The sequence below is a fragment of the Carcharhinus amblyrhynchos genome, chromosome 6 (genome assembly GCF_965287045.1).
Source record: "Carcharhinus amblyrhynchos chromosome 6, sCarAmb.v2.hapA, whole genome shotgun sequence".
Taxonomy (NCBI): Eukaryota; Metazoa; Chordata; class Chondrichthyes; order Carcharhiniformes; family Carcharhinidae; genus Carcharhinus; species Carcharhinus amblyrhynchos.
In genome coordinates this window covers 115,295,112-115,315,800 of record NC_137329.1, presented here as the reverse complement: position 1 = coordinate 115,315,800, position 20,689 = coordinate 115,295,112, and the positions used below count along the sequence as shown (strand labels likewise).

At 42.4% G+C, this 20,689-nt stretch overlaps 1 protein-coding gene across 2 annotated transcripts; it reads right to left on the bottom strand.

Annotated features, from left to right (window-relative positions):
- Positions 1-1,874: 1,874 nt before the first annotated feature.
- atp23 (ATP23 metallopeptidase and ATP synthase assembly factor homolog) lies at positions 1,875-19,182 on the bottom strand. 2 transcript variants are annotated; one of them, XM_080191264.1, is made up of 6 exons: positions 18,902-19,179; positions 14,467-14,512; positions 13,084-13,165; positions 7,519-7,656; positions 5,063-5,146; positions 1,875-3,851 (listed from the first exon to the last, which is right to left on the bottom strand). In XM_080191264.1, exons 1-6 carry the CDS (start codon positions 19,059-19,061, stop codon positions 3,648-3,650), a joined length of 714 nt encoding a protein of 237 aa, XP_080047390.1. In that variant the 5' UTR covers positions 19,062-19,179; the 3' UTR covers positions 1,875-3,647. The 2 variants fall into 2 exon arrangements, with proteins under 2 accessions (XP_080047390.1, XP_080047391.1); XM_080191265.1 differs by lacking the exon at positions 7,519-7,656 and having other exon boundaries at positions 18,902-19,182.
- Between the last annotated feature and the right edge of the window lie 1,507 nt (positions 19,183-20,689).

The window sequence follows — 20,689 nt, the reverse complement described above, 5'->3', positions numbered from 1 at the left end:
GAACAGCACAGTGATTAGCACAGCTGCCTCACAGCGCCAAGGACCCAGGTTCGATTCCAGTCTTGGGTCACCGTGTGGAGTTCGTACATTCTGGGTGCTCCGGTTTCCTCCCACAGTCCAAAGATGTGCAGATGAGGTTAATTGGCTATGCTAAAAATTGACCCTAGTGTCAGGGGATTTAAAGGGTAAATATGTGAGGTTACAGGGATATGGCCTAGGTCAGATTGTGGTCAGTATAATCTCGATGGGCTGAATCACATCCTTCTGCACTGTGGGGATACTATGGGATCATGGATGGGATTTTCCAGCTGCACTAGCCCCAAAACTGAAAAATCCTGCCTCGTGTCAATGGACCTTTGCATCAAAGAGGTGACCAAAGAGGTGGATGGGGGTAAGGTAGTTGACGTGGTATATATGGATTTTAGTAAGGCGTTTGTTAAGGTTCACCATGGTAGGCTTTTGCAGAGAATGCAGATGTATGGGATTGAGGGTAATCTAGGAAATTGGATCAGGAATTGGCTAGCAGATAGGAGACAGAGGGTGGTGGTTGATGGTAAATATTCGTCATGGAGTTCAGTTACGAGTGGTGTGCCTCAGGGATCTGTTTTGGGGCCACTGCTGTTTGTAATTTTTATTAATGATCTGGATGAGGGTATAGTTGGGTGGATTAGTAAATTTGCTGATGACACCAAAGTCGGAGGTGTGGTAGATTGTGAGGAAGGGTGTCATAGTTTGCAGGGAGACTTAGACAGGTTGCAGAGCTGGGCCGAGAGGTGGCGGATGGAGTTTAATGCGGAGAAGTGTGAGGTAATTCACTTTGGTAGGAATAACAGATGTGACGAGTATAGGGCTAACGGGAGGACTCTGAATAGTGTTGATGAACAGAGGGATCTAGGTGTATGTGTACATAGATCCCTGAAAGTTGGGAATCAAGTTAAGATTGTTAAGAAGGCATACGGTGTCTTGGCGTTTATTGGTAGGGGGATTGAATTTAGGAGTCGCAGCGTCATGTTGCAACTGTACACAACTCTGGTGCGGCCGCACTTGGAGTATTGTGTGCAGTTCTGGTCCCCACATTATAGGAAGGATGTGGAGGCTTTGGAGAGGGTGCAGAGGAGGTTTACCAGGATGTTGCCTGGTATGGAGGGGAGGTCCTATGAGGAGAGACTGAGGGATTTGGGGTTGTTTTCGCTAGAAAGAAGGCGGCTAAGAGGGGATCTTATTGAAACATATAAGATGATTAGAGGTTTAGATAGGGTGGATAGTGATAGCCTTTTTCCTCGGGTGGAAAAAGTTAGCACGAGGGGGCATGGCTTTAAATTAAGGGGGGGTAGTTATAGGACGGATGTCAGGGGTAGGTTCTTTACCCGGAGGGTGGTGAGGGATTGGAATGCCCTGCCTGCTGCAGTTGTAAATGCACCTAGTTTGGGGGCGTTTAAGAGATCCGTGGATAGGTTTATGGATGAAAAGGGATTGGTTTAGGTTAGAGGGTCATTGTTTTTTAACTGGTCGGCGCAACATCGTGGGCCGAAGGGCCTGTTCTGCGCTGTAATGTTCTATGTTCATCCTCCCCCAACCACTACAATTCCTGTGGCAGGCGGAATGAGAAAATTCCCTCCCCTGAGTTTTGAGAGTACGGTATAAAATCTCTTATTTTTCAGTGACTTTTCTCAGTTGGATGAGCATATCCTCAAGGTATGAACAATGATCTTTAGCACAGTCACAATAAGAAACTATAAAGCAACTCATTTTGCATATACATAGCAATTCAATGATAATGGCCCCTCTATGCTACTGTCTTTTTGTTTAAAAAATACTGCACGGAAATGTGTTCAAATTAACTGGAAACCCATAAAAGAGAATAAAGCAGAATAGCACATACAGAATTTTATATAAGGGAAAAAACCAGGTTTACACTTAAGAAATAAACTGCTTCTTTCCTGTCCAACAGTGACATGGAATTGTCAGAAAATGACATGTATGCAACTATATTCATTATATCTCTATATATATATATATATATATATTCAAGAAATATTAGTTATGAAGTTGCATGTTCTACATATCTAACATGTTAGGTAGCCACTGATTACAATGTAATACAGATTTACACAGGCAACATAATTGCTTGATACAGTAACTGGTCAAGAACTGATAATTGGAAAATACACTTTCACATTCTTGTGCATCTTTTAATAGTATATATATTTGGTCATGAATAACATTATCTGTATAAACTTCTCATACAGCAGACTTGTCACTACTTTGTACACAGAGGAGCATGTTACTTAGTTAATTCTTTATATATTTCTGCCATGCATGCAGTTCAACTATTTTAATAATTTTGGCTCTGCATAATATAAGAGGACAGCCAAATGAACTTAAAAATCTGACAAATAAGTTGCAAACTGTCAAATGACATATTAATTACTGGGGAAAACAGTTGCTCCCAAGTTGGTGCTTATATCCAAATGACTCATACGTATTGATTCACTATTTCTATTAAGTACAAATTCATGAAATTTGATCCACAGGTTTCAGATTCTCCTTTCTCAGCCTTGGCACAGTGGTTAGCATTGCTGTCTCACAGTCCAAGAGACTCAGATTCAATTCTGGCCTCGAATGACTGCCCGTGTGGAGTTTTCACGTTCTCCCCTTGTCTGCATGGGTTTCCTCCCACAGTCCAAAGATGTGCGGGTTAGGTTGATCAGCCATGTTAAATTGACCCTCGTGTCGGGGGATTAGCAGGGTAAATATGTGGGGTTACGGGAATAGGACCTGGAGGGGATAGTGGTTGGTGCAGACTTGGTGGGCTGAATGGCCTTCTTCTGCACTGAAGGGATTCTATGATTCATCCTCTCTCCAAAATACTTCTTCACATGCATTAACAAGCCTTGAATATCTTGCGCACACAGCCATTCTTCTTTGGTATACCTGGGGACTTCAGTGTTGGTTTAGTCCAGTTGACCTTGTGCGGCATCCAAGCGAGATTTGGTTCTCCCACCCTTAGCATCCTGTTCAGGTTCACACTCAAGGTGCAGGAGTGAAAACACTGGAGAATTTTAGAAATCACACACACACCTAATGCGCCAACGTTATGACCATCAATGCAGCTAGTTCAGGGTAACATACCAGACTTTCCTTGTTCTTGGCTCAATAAGCACACATTGTGATTCAATTGCTCATTCAGCTATCTGAACTGAACGTTTGTGCTTTGAAAAGGGGCAATATAATGACCATTTAAGTTTATGTAACATGAACAAACAAATAGCTGCTTGTATGGATTGGCACTGTAACACTGTCAGTCCTCTGAAATCACATTCAATCATATTACACTAATTTATCTAGTACAATTTAAATTTTATGGTAATCACTGTGGTTACATGCAAAATGCATATGAACACCACAAAATGGAACTAAACAAGCAAAACTAATAGATTAACAAAAATCTGACAAGGTCAAAACAAACTGCAAATGATTTACATTTTTCTATTAACTGGTTGACTGAAAATATATTCATTGAAAATCTCTCATTTGTAAAACATAATAATAGTAATTGATTCTTAGCAAATACGATTTGTAAAATAATGTAAATAAAACTTTATTACAAATTAATGGTCACAATTATTCAGAGGTCTGGCATTTTCTCAGAGGTTTGCATAATATCGATTCCGGTTTTGAAAATCCCTATGTGCATATTTTGCATCCTTTTTATTGTGTGGAATTCTTCCAAAAGGTTCATGATCATTAAAGCAGGTATCAAAAACCTCGTTGACAGCCTTTTCTGCAGTTTCTTTACTGACTTTACGAACGGCGAGTATAGAACGAAGGGCTCGTTCACGCACACATTTCTGTGTGGAGAAGCAAAGGCTAATGTTAGAATCTGATTCTAAACCAAGCTTGTGATAAATACACAGCAAAATTTGACAAAAGTACCATGCACAAACAGAAAGGTGCAATTAGGCCCTTTTCTTGGGGACTAAACAGACTGCTCTGTATTATTTTAGAAGATTATTTGCACCTCTTTAGACAACTTAAAAAGGTTTGTGGATTCAGGTTCCCTCCCCTTTTGAGCACGTTGCAATTTAAACAATGGTAATGCTCACTCTTTTACAGCACAAAACTTTCCTTGACCCAAAGAAACTGACCAACTTACACCACAGTGTAAGTTATATCCCATACTCGGGTGTTCAAGAGTAACAAAGCTCACATCCTTTGCTCTATCAAAAATCAAGCAGTCAGACCACGTGACACCACTTTTCTGATTAGACAACAAGGTATCCATATGCAGGGGTGGCACAGTGGCTGGCATTCCCAGCTTGGGTCACTGTCTGTGCGGACTCTGCATGTTCTCCATGTCTGCATGGGTTTCTTCCGGGTGCTCCGGTTTCCTCCCAGAGTCTGAGACATGTGCTAGCTAGGTGCACTGGCCATGCTAAATTCTCCCTCAGTGCACCCGAACAGGTGCCGGAGTACGGTGACCTGGGATTTTCACAGTAACTTCATTGCGGTGTTAACGTAAGCCTACTTGTGACAAATAAAGTTTTAAAAACTTTTCTTTAAACATTTAATATTGTGCCATTTTTTGAATACAAGTATACTGCAATACAAGTAATATATTTAATTCCCTCCTCCACCAGAATACTATATTATGGCATGTAATAGTCTAACACGCACTTAAATCTTGTTAAGCATGGATTAAACATTAAACAGTTGCCAGATGAAGAGACAGAAGTGGACATGAGTGTTTCTCTTCCCTCTTGCTGAGACTGAAAGTATATGGCAGCAGACTATTCTAAATGTAGGTGTTGAATAGACTGGCATTTAGAATACTCTTTTTTATAAGGAAAAGCATGTACACAATCATCACTGAGTGCAAACACCATTAGAAGTTAGCTGCCACGGATAATATTTAAAAATGATTTGGTGGGGATTTTCCCTATTGGCCACCATAACCAAAAGATCAGCAGAGAAACAAGCTTCTGCCAAAGTTACAATGACCAACTGGGAAAATTCTCAATGAAATCCCTAGCGAAGCGATACACACGATTTTCATACTCACTTGATGGTGTTGCTTTAGGCCGAAGTTGAATCTACACACTTCATTCCCAAAGGTACATTCACCACTGAGATTAGCTGCTCGTATCTGTTGAAAATGTAAAAGATCCATCTAGATCAACATTCCGATAGTAGAAGCCCAGCACCTGGCATTATTGTTATTTGCCTAAAGGTCACATTTGCAAAGTACGCTTCACACTTGCACACGTTCAGCGTATACAAACTCAAAGCAACAGATAAGGAAGCTTAACGTCAAACAAGTAACTGCTTTTTTAAAAAAACAAATCCCTTCCTACTGTTTTCTTTCTGCTTTACTAATCTGTTCTCTCCACAAGAGGAGTAGCAATCTAGAAATTACCGAACTACAGCACCAAGAAACCAAAAACTCTTCCCTTATTTTCAACATCTGAAGGAAGGAATGCACCGCTGTGTCAAATTTTATTACAGAGAGTTTCCTGACTAATAGTAATTAGCGTCAAAATGTGCCTTTTTGAGTATTGGTGGAAAAAAGGCATTTTGTCGAAACATTTCATCTTTGTCCTATCGGCAACCGTGTAAGTAGGGCCCAAGCCATTTGCTCACCACGTTAAGCTTGATGCTGAAATAAGGTGCACCCAAAATCATCCTGCAAGATAATGGCTACCCTGATCAGATCAATTCACATTCTATATCACCTAAACTCATGAAGGGATCCCAAGGCCATCACGTCCAACCATGAAAATGCCCAGTTACCTCAGAGTACCCTGGAAAGGCAAGATATTTCAAACGTTTGGGTAACAAATGAAACGAGCCATTTCAAGTTATTATTGTGCAGTGATATTCAACACTAACAGGATGCTACTGTCAAACCAAAAAGGTGTTTTGTCTATCACACAACTGAATAATGCGACTATGAATTTCAATGCTAGCGTGAACCAAGGTACGTAGGCCGCATGACCCAAAAACTGGTGGATCATATCAAATAGCATGTCCCTTTTCCTGTTCGCAATGGAAAAAGGTACAGATTGTACCCAACCAGCCCGTGCTTGCAAAATTCAAAACACATTGTCCAACATTAGGTGTAGTTGTGGATTGGCCAACATTTGCTAAAAACATTGCTCAGTGTGCTAAAAATTATACTGACTAGCAATTTAAGATTGTCAGTATGGTGCTTTTGCATGTACAGGAAGCTGTACATTAACACAGAGCTCTGTTCTTTACAAACAGAAAAATAAAACCATAGTGCTTGTTTGAGCTAAACAAAAATAGTTGAAAGCCATTTACTGATCCACTGCACAGGGCAACGCCTTGACCAGAGTCAAGCAGCCCGGTTTAAATTTTCAAAAAATGCTTGGCAGTTACCATTAACTAGTGAATTCTCCACGGCAACACCTTTACCAGAGACCACTTACCAGCCAATCAGCACTCTCTTCTCAAATAATAGAAAGTTGTCTTCTCTGACATTGGTATTCTTGCAATCAGCCTGATGAGTGCAAGGTGAAAAACTTTGACAATATGACTCTTTTCAGCAAAACTCAAGATCTGTGTTACCAAATGATGAATTTTACTGTAATACTAAACCATTACTTCCAGTTCAACAGGTAGATCAAATTTATGTCTCTCTCTTTTCAAACATGGGTTGGGTCAGTCAAGAGGAACTAAATGCCCCCTTTGGGACAGGTGCCACTAACAGTTCATAACATGCCAGAAAACAAACACTTTAAAGGAAACTAAGCCACTCAAATTAAAATAACATTTCTGGTGTACTACAGCCCCACAATTCCCTCCGTTAAACGGAACATAGATTCAGAAGCCATGTGCCTGCCTACGTGAGCAGTCCCCACCCTCCCCCAGCCACGGCTTCCAATACACCCGTAAAGTCTAATTAACTCCCTGATAACCTCACCCCTCCTGAGCCTCTGATTCCCCCAAACCCCAATTGCCTACCACTGTTTCCGATCTCTGCACCCCCCCGCCCCCATTTCAGGCCCCAAAACCCTGCCATACGTACAAGGCCTTTAGTCCTCTGCCTATCCTCTGTTCTTCTCCATCACAAGGCCTCCAATTTCTTCCCCAGATCCCCAACACACCAGATCCAAAATTGGTAGCTCACCCAACACCGCCCCCTCCTCCTCTCACTCCTTGACTGGACCCTACCTCCCCAACTCCCAATCCACCCCTTTTTTGATCAACCCTCTCCTCGCCCAGTGCCCCTGTGGCCTTCACCAACCAGCTCCCCATCTGACTCAAGAGTGAGCCTATCAACCGAGCAGGCCTCTGGGCACAGCAGAATGATGCCATGCGACACCTGTGGCAGAAGCCCAAATTCTAGGTTCCACACAACTCTTGATTCAACAGCTCCTTGCAGGTTCGATAAATAAAATTTCAGCCCAGGAACAAATTCAGGTTTAATCAGGTTCCATTCAGAATAGCTAGTGTACCCTGAGACTTTTGGCCTATCCAACCCCTGGGATGTCTTACCTCTGAGCAGGCCAGGTGCTTGATATTGTGAAACCAATCAACGTGTGCACGGCAGTGATCAAACGTGTGTATTAACTCGTGGGTCACCACCCGATTCATGTGCTGCTGCTGGTGGATATTATTCTGGCACAAAACAATCTTGAATTCAAAAAATACAAGAAAGATATGATACAAATTACAAAGGTAGCCATCAGCTCAGCTCAGCTCAGCAAGAGACAAAGATGCTAAAGGTAAAAGCCAATTGGTGTAAAAGATCCTATTCTTTGCTGAACCGAAGACTATTCTCAAGTCCTGGTCACTTAAGCTGCACAGCGTAATAATCACTAGCTACATTTGACCAATAGGTTTATGGTTGTAGTTTGTAAAATGGAAGTTTAGGATTATGGGGGAAAAAAAGCAGATACTTTTGGGTTTTCAGTCTTTGAGGGACTAAGTGCTTCCTGTTTCATAGAATCCCTACAGTGCCATTCGTCCCATTGGGTCTGCACCAGCTCTCCGACAGAACATCCCACCCTGGCTCTAGCCTCGTAACCCCATGTATTTATCCCCCTAACCTACACTTCTTGGGAATACAAAAGGAACAATTTACTATGGCTGATTCATCTAACCTGCATATCTTTGGACAGTGGGAGGGAAATGGAGCACCTGGAAAAACCCATGCAGACATGGGGAGAATGTGCAGACTCCGCACAGGCAGTGACCCAAGGCCAAAATTGAACCTGGGTCCCTGGAACTGTGAGGCAGTAGTGCTAACCACTGGGCCACCGTGCCGCCCATTTGCTGAAGCTCAAGACTATTCTTTGTAGTGCTTTATTAACTTTCTTCTGCTTTAATAAATACTTTTATTTGTTGTTTCACAAAATAGAAGTCTGAGTTCTCACTGTTTTCACAGATGTTTCTCACTAATATCCAAGAACCAACACACCACAAGAAGCCAATGTTTCAGGTTGGAACCAGGCGTCATAGTCTGAGGACTCAGGGTAGACCATTTAGGATGGAGATGAGAAGGCATTTCTTCACCCAAAGAATGGTGAACCTATGGAATTCATTACCACAGGAAGTAGTTGACGTCAAAACATTGAAAGTATTCAAGAAGCGGCTAGATATAGCACTGGGAGCGAACGGGACCAAAGGTTATGGGGAGAAAGCAGGATTAGGATGTCAAGTTGGATGATCTGCCATGATCATAATGAATGGCAGTGCAGGTTCAAAGAACCAAATGGCCTCCTCTTGCTCCTTTCTTCTACGTTTCTATGGAACACTCTCACCCACTACACCAGCAAAGTTTTGTACCAAATGGGACAAGTTAAGGAAAAAGATTAGTCCAGAGGATTAGTGAATTGCAGGTTCTGAATAGCTGCCATCAGGAAGTAAAGGAGAGAAAAATAGCAATGAAAAACACACCAAAACAGGGACAGAGGTTACAATCTAAAATTGTTGAACTCAACGTTGAGCTCCGGAGAGCTGTAAAGTGACCAGCTGCAAGATGAAGTGCTGTTTATTTGAGCATGTGCTGAGTTCCGTTGAAACGCTGGAGCAGGCCAAGAATAGCAAGGTCAGATGGGGGCACAGTGGAGAATTAAAATGACAAGGAACTGGAAGCTCAGGGTTCATGTTTGCCCAGTGGACTGAGGTGCTCCACAAAGGGATCAGTTTGTTTTGTACTATTTGCCACTTATTTGGCTTGCAATTACATTATGCTCGCTGCATTTGTAAGAATTTCTTTTGTTGTTCTCAAGAGAGCATTAATCAGCTTACACCAATGGCCAAGAAGGTCATTTCAATTCTGTCTTCTCACACTGGTGAAATCCTTCTTTTCTGAAGTTATTTCCTTTCTTAGTTTAATCTAGGATGTACATTCATTTTAACTTAAAAATATACTGAACTGGAAATGAAAAGTGCTGAATTTTCATAATATATCTTGCAGTACTGGAATAAAAAAGACAACAAGCTAACTCCCACCAGGTTCAATCATAAATTACATTAAAAATGTGAAATATAAAATCTGGATGGTTTATAAAATCCATTGAACCTGTGAGTGATATAAAGTAATTTTCATATCTATCACTACTTTGATTTTGTAGTTTTATAGAAAGGTTATAAAATTACACTTCTTTTTCTCTCGGTGTTATACTAATTTAGCACCCAGTGCCTTAACACACTCAAGACCATCGACTCAACATTCAATTTAAAGGAAACAGGTTAATGATTTTGCTAAAATACCAGGGGAACATCCCTTGAAATCCTTGGTCAGTTCATTAAAACTAGTGTACTGAGAATACCTACCCTGAGGTGTTCGTAAAAGCAAATGTTGGCATTATGTGGAATAAAGGGCACACACTGTGCGACAGTACTCAGCACAGCCTTGCAATCAGGAAAAAAAATCAGAAGCATTATCTTGGGCAAAGTGGAGATGGGAGACTATTAATTCAGAATACTGAACCTCTTTCTTCATCCCAATTGAAAATTAACTTCTGTCTTAACTGTGTGCACAAAACAGATTGCCAGATTGTTATCAATTAATCTGTTACAAGAGAAACAATGGGCACAATGTCATGTCCTCCCCACAGCAAGCTTGGGGGGGGGGGGGGGGGGCATTTAATCAGACACGAGGGAAACTGACCACCTTCCTGCCTCCGCCCTGTCATCACCTGCCTCTGGCCTGGGATCTAGGGATAATTCTCAGGTGGGCATCATGCCAGTAGCAGCCACCACCACCCGGATGGCACTGCCATTCTGTAGAGCCGTCAGCCTCCCAATTACCTGGCAGCTGTCAGCAAGCATCAGCTTCGTCCCTGGGGTCCTTGATGCTGAGGAAGGGCCCATTGCTGGTCTTTTAATTGTCTGATGTAGCAGATCCTCATGAAAGAGAGACCATGCAGGGCTCTTACTGGATTTCCAGTAACAGCCAAGATCCTGTCACTTCCACAAGATTCTAACTGATGTAACTTGAAAAGAAATCATGGTTACTTTGGATACTTCTTTGGCCACAGTTCAGGTTCCAGAGGACTGGAGAATAGCCAACATTGTTCCCTAGTTTAAGAAAAGAAGTAGGGATAATCCAGGAAATTGTAGGCCAGTGAGCCAGATGTCAGTGGTAGGGAAACTTTAGGAGAAGATACAGAGGGACAGGATATATGCACATTTGGAAGAAAATGCACTCATTAGTGACAGGTAACATGGTTTTATATGGGGAATGTCATGTCTCAGCGACTTGATTGAGTTTTTTTGAAGAGGTGACAAAGATAATTGATGTGGGAAGGTCTGTGAATGTAGAATAAAGAATAAAGAAAATTACAGCACAGGAACAGGCCCTTCAGCCGTCCAAGCCTGCACCAACCATGCTGCCCGACTGAACAAAAACCCCCTACCCTTCCAGGGATCATATCCCTGTACTCCCATTCTATTCATGTATTTGTCAAGACACCCCGAAAACGCATTATTGTATCTGCTTCCACTACCTCCCCCAGCAATGAGTTCCAGGCACCCACTACTCTGTGTAAAAAATCTGCCTCATCTATTTCCTTTAAACCTTGCCCCTAGTAATTGACTCTTCTACCCTGGGAGAAAGCTTCTCACTGTCCATTTTGTCCATACCTCTCATAATCTTGTAGACCTCTATCAGGTCACTCATTAATCGCCATCGTTCCAGTGAGAACAAACCAAGTTTCTCCATCCTCTTCTCATAGCTAGTGCCCTCCAAACCAAGCAACATCCTAGTAAATCTTTTCTGTACTCTCTCCAAAGCCTCCACATCCTTCTGATAGTGTGGCAACTAGAATTAAACACTACATTCCAAATGCGGCCTAACTAAGGTTCTATAAAACTGCAACATAACTTGCCAATTTTTAAACTCAATGCCCTAGCCGACGAAAGCAAGTATGCCGTATGCCTTCTTGACTCCTTCTTCACCTGCATTGCAACTTTCAGTGACCTGCGTACCTGTACACCCGGATCCCTTTGTCTATCAATACTCTTAAGGGTTCTGCCATTTATTCTGTATTACACCTTCCAAAATGTATTACCTCACATTTGCCATCTCTCCGTCCAAGTCTCCAACTGATCTATATCCTGCTGATGGTCCTCATCGCTATCCACAAATCCATCAACCTTTGTGTCGTCTGCAAATTTACTAATCAAACCAATTATATATAAAATGATTTGGAGGAAAATGTATTACAAACAGCAAAGGTCCCAGCACAGATCCACTTGTCACAGCCCTCCATTCAGAAATGCACCCTTCTACTGCTTCCCTCTCTCTTCTTTGACCACGTCAGTTCTATATCCACCTTGCCAGTTCACCTCTGATTCCATGTGATTTCACCTTCTGCACCAGCTTGCCATGAGAGACATGGTAGTTCGTATGGATTTTAGTAAGGCATTTGTCAAGGTCACACATGGTAGACTGGTACAAAAACCAGTACCTGGGATTCAGAGTGGGCTAGCTAGATAACTATAGAACTGGCTTGGTCATAGAAGATGTAGAGTAGCAGCGCAGGCTTGGAGGGGCAAAGGACCTATTCCTATGCTATACTTTGCTTTGTCCTTTATTCCGTGAAATATATTCTTGGCTTACAAAATGTGAGGTGTGAAACAAAGTTGGATGGACTACAGATAAATTCCCATCTGGCTGTAGGTGAGAAGCTTAACAGATTTTAAGAAGATTAAACTGAGATAATAACATCTCAGCAACTCACCACTCCTTTGTTAGACAATGTCAACAATGCAAAATTATATTTAAGAATGCTGAAAAACCTAGTTTATGTACATCATTAAGTAGAATCATAAAATCCCTAAAGTGCAGAATGTGGCCATTCAGCTCATCAAGTCTGCATCACCTCTCCAGAGTATCTTACCCAGGCTCACCTCCACAACCCAACATATTTACCCTGCTAATCCTGCTAGCCTACACATCTTGTGACACTAAGGCAATTAAGCATGGCTAATCCACCTAACCTGCACATCCTTGGTATGTGAAGGGAAAACTGGAGCAGTGGAGGAAACCCACGCAGACACAGGGAGAATGTGCGAACTCCACACAGACAGTTACCCAAGTCCACAATCGAACCCAGGTCTCTGGTGCTGAGAGGCAGCAGCGCCAACCACATTCTATCATGCCAAAATTTACTTGCATTTTAGGACATCGAGGTATCAGATATGAGGTACCTCAGATATGTGGAGAGGCCATAGAAGATAGAGTTGTTTCCATAGAGCAGAAAAGATTAATAGATCTCAAAATGATTTTAATAGAGGAAAGAAAGAGAAACTGTTCACTGTCAGAAAGGTCAGTAACCAGAGGAGACAGATTTAAAGTGCCTGTGAAAAATAACCAGAGATGACACACGGAAATTATTTTTGTGTATTGAGTGGTTCTGATCTGATTGCATTGACCGAAGAGGGGGTGAAGGCTGATACAATGAAAAGAGATTTGGATAATGGTGAAAAAATATTATGGGGAATGGAGGATGAAATGGATAGCTCCTTCAAAAAGCAAACGTAGGTTTGATGGGCTGAAAGGCCTCCTCCTGTGCCGCATCAGAATATGATATCAGGTTCATGACCCACCTGTGATATTTCAGCATCAAAACCTCCACTGACTGTCCCATCACAATCTTCACAAGAAAAGTGACGATCCTTATAAACCGCGCTGCAGACACAAAACATTGTAAAGATCATTTAGTTGTTCCTGCTATAGTCATCCAACGGAGCAGCAAAATACTGCGCATGCTGGAAATCTGCAATAAAAATAGAAGTATTGGAAACACTCAGCAGGTCAGGCAACATACACAAAGACAGAAACAGAATTAAAAGGGCCAGATTTTAACTTACTTAAAACCCAACCACTTACACAACATTAAAATCTGGCCCCATTTCCTAGCACATGACCTTTCACCTGGAAGGTGTTCGAAATGAAAATATTTTTAAGTATGGGTTTGGAGAAAAGATGGTAGGGGTATTCTGCAAAACTGTTTATACTTCCTATTGGTCCATGCCATTTCCATCAAGAAATAATGACAACATTAAGGAATTTTGTTTATTAGGCTCTGTGGATTTTCTTCAGTTCCAGAGATTTCTGTACATGGTTACAACCTAAATGGGCTTTCATGCAGAATATTGTATTGTGTCATTGAACTATGTTCTTTTTGGAACGTAGAAAACTATTGTTAAAAAGAATGAGGAAAAGTATAAACATGATGTCTTCATAAGACAGTAACAATGGTTGGAGCAGATGACAACCATCTTACAATGTATACCGAGGGTGATAAGGTAGTATGTATCAGACAGACTGAGCAATTGGTCTCCCCCTGCTCCTCTGAAATACTACCACCTACACGCCTCCCAAGGTTGGTAGCTGCTCAGTAACTTCAAAGAAATTAAAACATAGCAAGTTTTTATTCGGACTGTTGGTTCGGTAAGGACCTAACATGTGGCATTTTGAATGTTTGCCACACAAATTCCCTGATGATTTGCATCTTGGTGGCAAAGTGGTGCATAGTGATTAGCAATACTGCCTTACAATACCAGGGACCAGGTTTAATTCCTGACTTGGGCAGAGACTGCACATTCTCTCCATGCCTGCATGGGTTGCCTCCGTGTGCTCTGGTTTCCTCCCACGGTCCAAAAGTTGTGCTGATCAGGTGCATTGGCCACGCTAAATTCTCTCTGAGTGTACCCAAACAGGTACGGGAGTGTGGCGACTAGGGAATTTTCACAATTTCTGTGTAAGCCTACTTGTGACACTAGTAAATAAACTTTAAATCTTACAGTTAATTTGCACTCTCGTATCTTTGCAATTCTGTGCTTTTGCATAATAAACAATTAGAATCAACTTAATAAATCATAAACAATATTTAAAAAGCAAATGTCAGTATATGCTTAAAAAACAATGCAGATGGGCAAGAGCTTGATGGGTGTTAACAGCAGCTTAAATTGGAAGGTTAAACTTACCATCCTGAACCTTTCATGGCATCTATCAGAAGTTTTGCATATGGACCTGCAGGAACCAGATTACAATGTTGAACGTGTATTAACTTTAAGAGAAAATTAATGCATATTGATCAAAGTTCATTCTAAAAAAAAAAGCCTCGGGAACTACAAAATTAGTCAAATAAAATACAGCAGAACAATGGGGGACAAAGTTAATTACATGGAAATATTACATTTCAGAAGAACAAAATGAGTGGCATAAATGCACTTCGGGTGATATTTAGATAGCCAAGGATGAAATTGAAAGGCAATGAAGTAATTCAGTGCATTTGGTACCTGAATGCAAACCCCTGCTTCCACCCGAGTCAGTCACAATGGCACCTCTACATAGCCAACCAGCTTGCCTTTAACCCACCAAATCATCTGTTTCACAAGCTGTGCCACATCCCTTCTTTTCTCTTGTCCACCAAACCAGCTCCCTCCAAGGTTCTCTGAAACTAGAGTTATTTCACAAGGAATTGCTGGCTACTCAGCTATTTCAAACTGTCAGGAGTGGATTGCATTGTGCAGATAGTCACATCTCGCCATCGTTTGCTATCATACCACCACAAATATCTCATAGCAGTCTTGGTCCATCCCATCACTTTGCCAGAACGTGGCTGGTTCAACTACAAAGATGTGTGGAAGTGCTCATGCACGATTGGAGGCTGCCTGAACGGTGGAAGTCCCATTCTCCCTGTTCCAGTGGTTGAGGTGAAACACTAAAGATCTGCGCAACCACTTTGTTTCTCTAAATAAAGCAAGGGAGCTTTCCTAATTCCCTAACAAGACTCATCCCTTGGCCAAAACATACATTTAATTGGTCTTTCACTTCAAGGTGGCTAGACTTCAAAATAATTCATCTTATAGTTATTTTAGAACTATTTATGCAACAGAATTGCGAATTGACAAGTATTCACCACACCATCTCACTGAAATATTCACCAACACTGGCACAGTGGATAGCACTGCTGCCTCACAGTGCTAGGGACCCAGGTTCAATTCCTGGCTTGGGTCACTGTATGAGTGGAGGCTGCACATTCTCCGTGGGTTTCCTCCAGTGTTCCAGTTTCCTCCCACAGTCCGAGAGACACGCTGGTTAGGTGCATTGGCCATGCTAACTTCTCCTTCAGCGTACCCAAGAACAGCTTCTTCCCTGCTGCTATTTGACTTTTGAATGGACCTATCTCACCTTAAGTTGATCTTTCTCTACACTCCAGCTATGACTGTAACACTACATTCTGCACTCTTTCCTTCTCTACGGAGGGAATGCTTTGTCTGTATAGCGCGCAAAAAAAAACTTTTCACTGTATACTAATACAAGTGACAAAAATAAATCAAATCAAACAGGCACCAGAGTATGGCAACTAGGGCATTTTCACAGTAACTTTATTAGTGTTAATGTAAGTTTACTTGTGACACTAATAAACTTTAAAGTCTGCCTGTTAATAGCACAATTGACTTCCATAATCAATAATGCCACCATAACTAATGACAAAGTGTGGCTGATAGTAAGAGTTATATATGTTTTTTTAAATTAATTTATTTATTTCTTAGTCATAAGGCGGCTTACATTAATACTGCAATGAAGTTACTGTGAAAATCCCCACATCTTTACACTCCAGTGCCTGTTCAAGTACACCGAGGGAGAATTTAGCATGGCCAATGCACCAAACCAGCACCTTTCGGACTGTGGGAGGAAACCGGAGCACCCGGAGGAAATCCATGTAGACACGTGGAGAACGTGCAAACTCCACACAGTGACCCAAGCCAGGAATCAAACCTGGGTCTCTGGCGCTGTGAGGCAGCAGGGCTAACAACTGTGCCATCCCACAGTGTCATTTTGGAGTCAGTGGTTAAAAGTAGGATTGATAACAGGATACCTGTTTGGGCCAAGATCAGAAACTGCTAATGACAATGTGTGACTTGGTGCTAAGCTTACCAGTAAAGGTCAGTAGATTGAGATCAGGGTTAGGATTAATGGGAAACTAGGAGCCTTAAATACAAACCAGAGTTACTGTTAATCTCAAAAGGAACATGAGGCTAAATCTCTCCACTCAGGGAGTGGATAGAATACTGAACTCATACCACAGAAATTGGTGGAGGCAATAAAAACAGAAAACACTGAAAATACTCAGCAAGCGAGGCAGAACCTGTGGAGAGATGAACAGAGCTAATGCTTCATGTCGATGACTTTACATCGGAGTTTGAAAAAGATACTGATGTGACAGCTATGAAGTACAGAGGCAGGAAAAAAAAAATGAAAGGGGAGAGGGAACGTCTGTAATAATTATTAAAGATTGGAGATTAAGTGGTAAAAAGGAATGATGGCTGCAAGTTAAAGGAGTGGCAATGGGACAAGTAAAAAAACAAAAACTGAGTCTAGTGGAAGTGGTAATGGCAATAGCAGAACCATTACCAACAATTGGTGTCTGGAAAAAAAAGAGACGGAGATTTATGATCTGAAATTGTTGAATTCAATGTTAAGTTTGGAAGGCCATAAAAATGTCAAGTGCCTCAGTGAAAGACAAGAACCTGAACCATAGAACCCTGCAGTGCAGAAAGAGGCCCTTCGGCCCATCGAGACTGCACCGAACACAATCCCACCCAGGCCCTACCCCCATATCCCTACATATTATACCCAATAATCCCTCTAACCTATGCATCCCTGGACACTAAGGGGCAATTTCTTAGCATGGCCAATCAACCTAACCCGCACATCTTTGGACTATGGGAGGAAACTGGAGCACCCGGAGGAAACTCACGCAGACACGAGGAGAATGTGCAAACTCCACAGGGACAGTGACCCGAGCCGGGAATCGAACCCAGGACCCTGGAGCTGTGAAGCAGCAGTGCTAACCACCGTGCTAACGTGCCGCCCGTAATCTGTTTCGTGAAGTTATACTGAGTTTCATTGGGTCCATATAGGAGGAAAAGGACAGACAGATTAGAGTGGGAGGAGGCAGTAAATTAAAACTACAAGCGACTCAAAATTCAAGCTTACATTGTAAAAAAAAATGAAGTTTTCCATAAATTGGTCACCCAATCTTTCTTCCCCATTTGAGAAGATAGCATTTTGAGCAGCGAGTAAACTAAATTGAAAGCTTTCATACTGTCCTGATGGGCAATACAGTTGTAGAGGGATTGGACATCCATGGTGAAAAGGAGGTCATTTTTAAACAAAAAATAAATTTCAATAACGTGCAGCTAATATCAACCCACTATTCAAGACTGATGGAATTGGGGGACAGACGCAGTATAAAGAATCTCCACATCACTGGCGCAACAGTAGAGGTCCTTGACTTTGAATTTCAACATAGATTGTGGATGGTGCTCAACTGAACGAAGAACAAACACAGACATTGTGGCCATATACTCCAAGTGGAGGACAAGGCCTGGATGATGGACAACAACACATCAGCCTGCCCGATTCTGCCACTTGCTAAAGAATAATGACACAAACTGGACATTCTCACTAAGACACAAGCAAAATATTGCAAATGGTGGAATGTGAAACAAAAACAGAAAATGCTGGAAATCTCAGCAAGTCTGACAGCATCTGGGGAGCGAGAACAGAGTCAACGTTGAGTCTGGATGACCCTTCGTCAGAGCTCATCCAGACTCAAAACACTGGCTCTGTTCTCTCTCCATACGTGCTGTCAGACCTGCTGTGATTTCCAACATTTTCTGTCTTTGTTGTGGACATTCCCACTCTGAGTTGTCTCCATGTTGAGGAGAGGGTAGCAGTATGGGCAGGAGTTTAATGATGTGCTGCTGGTATGAAGGGGACGAGTGAGAAGTGGCACAGTGGTTAGCCCTGCTGCCTCACAGCACCAGGGACCTGGGTTTAATTCCCTTGGGTCACTGTCCGTGTGGCATCTGCATGGATTTCCTCTGGCTGCTCTGGTTTCTTCTCACTGTTCAAAAGATATGCTGGTTAGGTGCATTGGCTATGCCAAATTCTCCCTCAGTGTACCCGAACAGGTGATGGAGTTAGAGACTTTCACAGTAACTTCATTGTAAGCTACTTGTCACACTAATAAATAATCTTAAACAACTGAAGCCCTCACCCCGCCCCTGCACTCTTTCATCACTCACTCCCCCAGTCTTTCCCATTCTCTCTCCCACTCACTCCCAACACCCCTGTATTTCCCCCCTCCCAGCAGTCACTCCTTCACTCTCACCCCACCTTCTACTGTTACCACCTCTGCCTGCTCTCACTCCCCTCCTCCCTCATTCAGTCACTCCCTCCCCTCTACTCTGAGTCACCCACTCCCTGCCCCTACCCTCACTCCCCTGTCCCTGCCCTCACTCTCTCCCCTCATCTCCTGTCCCTCCCCTCACCCCCTGCCCTCACTCCTCTGCCCCTGCCCCTACCCCCTGCCCCTGCCCCTACCCCTACCCCCCCTGCACTCACTGGTGTCCAGGGCCACCTGCAGCATCACCCGGCACCTGTGGTTGAAAGTGAAGATGCTTTCCGCCAGCAGGCCTTTCTTTGTTTTCCCGGTTTGCCTCTCTGGGAATAAGCCATATCCATAATCCTCCTCCTCCTCCTGCTGCTGCTGTCCTTTGTCCATGGTCACAGCACAGTCCCTACACAGCTACCGCCATGGAGGGAGAGAAGGTGAAAGGTCAAATCTGCTCCCGGGAATTTTAAACTAAAATATCGACAGGTTTATTTAACAGATCCGCACGGAGACCTGACGCGATATCTAACAAAACAATCATTCATATTTTTTTTGAAAAAAAAAGTCTTTTTCAACCCGGCCCCTTTTGTCTAATGCGCATGCGTGTGGCTGAGGGGAGTTCCACGCTGTGATTGGTGGCGGTGAGCACGTGATCCGGTGACGGATGACGTCCCCGGAGCGGGAGATAGAGCAGTTTCACGATGACGTCAGCGGCGGGGCATGTTGGGACAGGCCGCCACCTTGGGGAAAAATACGGAAATTTTACAGAAACTCAGCTTATTTATTTTATTTGAAGTTTATTTATTAATGCTATAATTAGGCTCGCATTAGCACTGCAATGAAGTTACTGTGAAAATAAACTCAGTTTCTCCTTTTAAACTCTGCCTGCACTGTTCATGTATTTTGTTTTCTATGTTGGACTCCCACAGTTGCTACCACTGGACCTCACAACCCTTATATCAACTGCATCGTTTGTATATCTTAGATTTGATTTATTATTGTCACATGTATTGGTATACAGTGAAAAGTATTTGTTCTTGCACGCTATACAGACAAAGCACACTGTCATAGAGAAAGAAAGAAGAGAGCAGTATATAGTGTTGCAGTCATAGCTAGGGTGTAGAGAACAATAGAACCATTGCCTGTACCACAGAATCACCTACCATGCAGAAAGAGGCCATTCAGCCTATGCACTCTGCACCCACTCTCCAACAGAGAATGCCACCCAGGCACTATCTCCGTAATTCCATATATTTACATCACTAATCCTGCTAACTGACACATCTTGGGACACTAAGGGACAATTTAGAATGGCTAATCCACCTAACCTGCACACCTTTGAACTGTGGGAGGAAACTGGAGCACCCAGATGAAACCCATGCAGATACAGGAGAACACACAAATTCGACACAGGCAATCACCCCAGGCTGGAACTGAACCCTAGATCCTGGTATTGTGAGGCAGCAATGCTAGCCACTGTGCTCTTGGTGTTCCTTAATCTGTCAATCGGCTGTGCTCAAGTAACAGTTTATAAAAGCGGGTGCACAATGATCCATACATATATGTCATTCTATAAGGATGTGTCACTTGGATGTATCCCTCACATTGCTGAATAGTGATTTCTATGATTATACATTTTGCTACAATAAGTCTAATATTAGGAGTATGTTCCATTGTTTTGGATTTCTGCAATTTCTTCACAAATTAAACTTCCTTCTGGGATGCTCCAACTGTTTGTGTTAAGTGAATTGTATACATGATTGCAGTTTCAATATATATGGCTTTACTGCAATATTTATTACATTTTGCTCGCTAGAGGAATTATGTCTCAAAATGTGACATTCAATTATACATAATCATCTGTGAAAATTGATGTTAATTGTTATTTAAGATGACTTGCTGACACACAAATAACCCATGTTTAAGGAATATACACTGTTAGTCTGACAAATTTACTGGAGTTCTATGAGGATGTGTCTAGGGCAGTGGATAGAGGAGAGCCGGTGGATGTGGTCTTT